The following is a 1,977-nucleotide window of genomic DNA, read 5'->3' as shown; positions in this document are numbered from 1 at the left end:
TTAAGATAACTGTAACAGAAAGAGACTGAGTGGAATGTCCACAGTAATGGTAACAAGCAAAAAACCCCTGCAATGCCTTATCATTATTCAAATTACAATCTACTAGGAATTGTAGTAACATACAAAGCAAAAATTAACTTAAAATTGAAGTTGCTAAAAGCAGTTCATGAAGATAACTGCTGAATGATAATTCTGCTCTATATAAATGAGAAAGGAAAACAGTATCGAATGGGGTTTATTAGTAATCTGGTCACTTTGTTCATTTGGTCGTGCAAGGTTTTAGCTGCTGAACTTTTCCTACGTTGAATGCTCTAGTCCACTGGTGGGGCTGGTGGTTCTTGTCCCTGCAGGGAAGGAAGGAGAAAAAGAAAAAAACCCCACGTACAGGATTAGAAACAGTGCTTCTGATAAAAGGATTTATCAATAAAAGAAGAACTCGGAAGAGTTACGTTGTGCTTTCTTTCTTTTAAGAACTTTCAGTATCTCTTTCAATATTCAGAGTAAACAAGCAACAAAACAATACCGTTTCCTGCATCAACAGGGATTCTTCCATGATCCCACATCTAGGGCAAAGATCACCTTCCTAGTTTCATGCTGTAATACTGTTTACCGACTTCTCCAAAAGCTGTGATTTTGCCCTTATATGTAAGAAGGCAGGAGGCAGTTCCAACCAGGGACAGCCAGTGTCCAGAGGACATTATGACCCACACTCAGTCACCCATGCTGGCTCCATCCCATGGCAGGCCTCACAGTTGACCTTCATGATTCTACTTTCACTTTAGTTTTACTCATTTTCATTGTTAATGGAGTTCCAAGAAAATACAGGGAAAAAAATGTAAGGAAAAAATGACTGTAAAATAGCTGTGTTAAAACCAAATACATTTAAGCTATTGCAGAGTCTCTCTGCAAGGCACTTTAAGATGCACTTACATTATGTGGGCTGGTTGGTTTTCCAGCTGTGTTGGATCCTCTCAGATTACTAGGTCTCAGTAAGAACAAGACAAGTGCAATCACCACCCAGGCCATCATTATCATGGCAAAGCTGATGCCATTGTCATTGGAGGAGTTTGGTCCTGGCACTACAGACAAGGAAAACTCAAGTTATAACACAGAATGACAGCAGAGTTCTTTCCTCAAAATGAAAACAAAAACGCAACATAAGTCTCAGGAAAAAACCTGAAATATTTTTCAATTGAGTTTTCTGACTAGTTCTTCCTTTTGGCTTTGAGACAAGTAATTCTTGGTTAGTGTCACACTTTTTAAATCACATTTCTTATCCCTTTGGAAAGAGAATCTATTTAATAAGATTTCACCAGAATTCTCAGAATTATAATGAATATTTCTTAGTTCACATTAACTCCTAATGAGCCGGAGATGACAAATACATACTTTGTGTTTAAGAAATCAAACTTGATTTTTAAGAAATCAAACTTGATTCAAAATATATTTATGTTGGAAAAACCCCATCTATATGTTGGTGTTTGTTTTTGCCTCAAACAAATAAAAGAATAAGACTAAAGAGATGAAAGCTTAGACTTCATTGTTAGGTCCCACATAGAGAACATGCTAATTCTAACAGGAAGGGAGCAAGTTAATGGTTATAATTTTTTTGGCTACTCTAAGTTATTTATTGAGAGCTTGTTTGAACAAATGTCAGTGTCGAGATGCCAGATCTCCATGGCTGATCATCCAGGTCATGCGGTATTTCTGATAGCATCAAGGAAAACGTATCTGTCAGGAGCGGAAAAAATGCTGAGGAGACACATGAAAAAGTGAAGTTCAGGAATACAATATGGAAATTTTACACCTCATTTCCATGCAGAATGGCTGAGACATCAAAGCATGGAAATAAAACTGAGAAAATCCCCTCAGACTGGAGATCCTGGTTAGTGTTTTGGATCGAGAAACTCTTGCAAATACTTGCACATTTGAAAACAACAACTTTTCTTCTCTGAAACATCATTTCAAATAATCAAA

At 37.0% G+C, this 1,977-nt stretch overlaps 1 protein-coding gene across 1 annotated transcript; it reads right to left on the bottom strand.

Moving 5' to 3' along the window:
• Positions 1–311: 311 nt before the first annotated feature.
• Positions 312–1,079, bottom strand: SMIM14 (small integral membrane protein 14; the record flags this gene model as incomplete). Its single annotated transcript, XM_010166620.1, has 2 exons — positions 312–344; positions 931–1,079. Coding segments are annotated over 2 exons (182 nt in total), but the record flags the coding sequence as incomplete, so codon positions are not given.
• Between the last annotated feature and the right edge of the window lie 898 nt (positions 1,080–1,977).

This window comes from Antrostomus carolinensis, unplaced genomic scaffold (genome assembly GCF_000700745.2).
Source record: "Antrostomus carolinensis isolate BGI_N321 unplaced genomic scaffold, ASM70074v2 Scaffold56314, whole genome shotgun sequence".
NCBI lineage: Eukaryota > Metazoa > Chordata > Aves > Caprimulgiformes > Caprimulgidae > Antrostomus > Antrostomus carolinensis.
The sequence above is the reverse complement of the archived record's forward strand: the minus strand, read 5'-3'. Positions and strand labels throughout refer to the sequence as shown.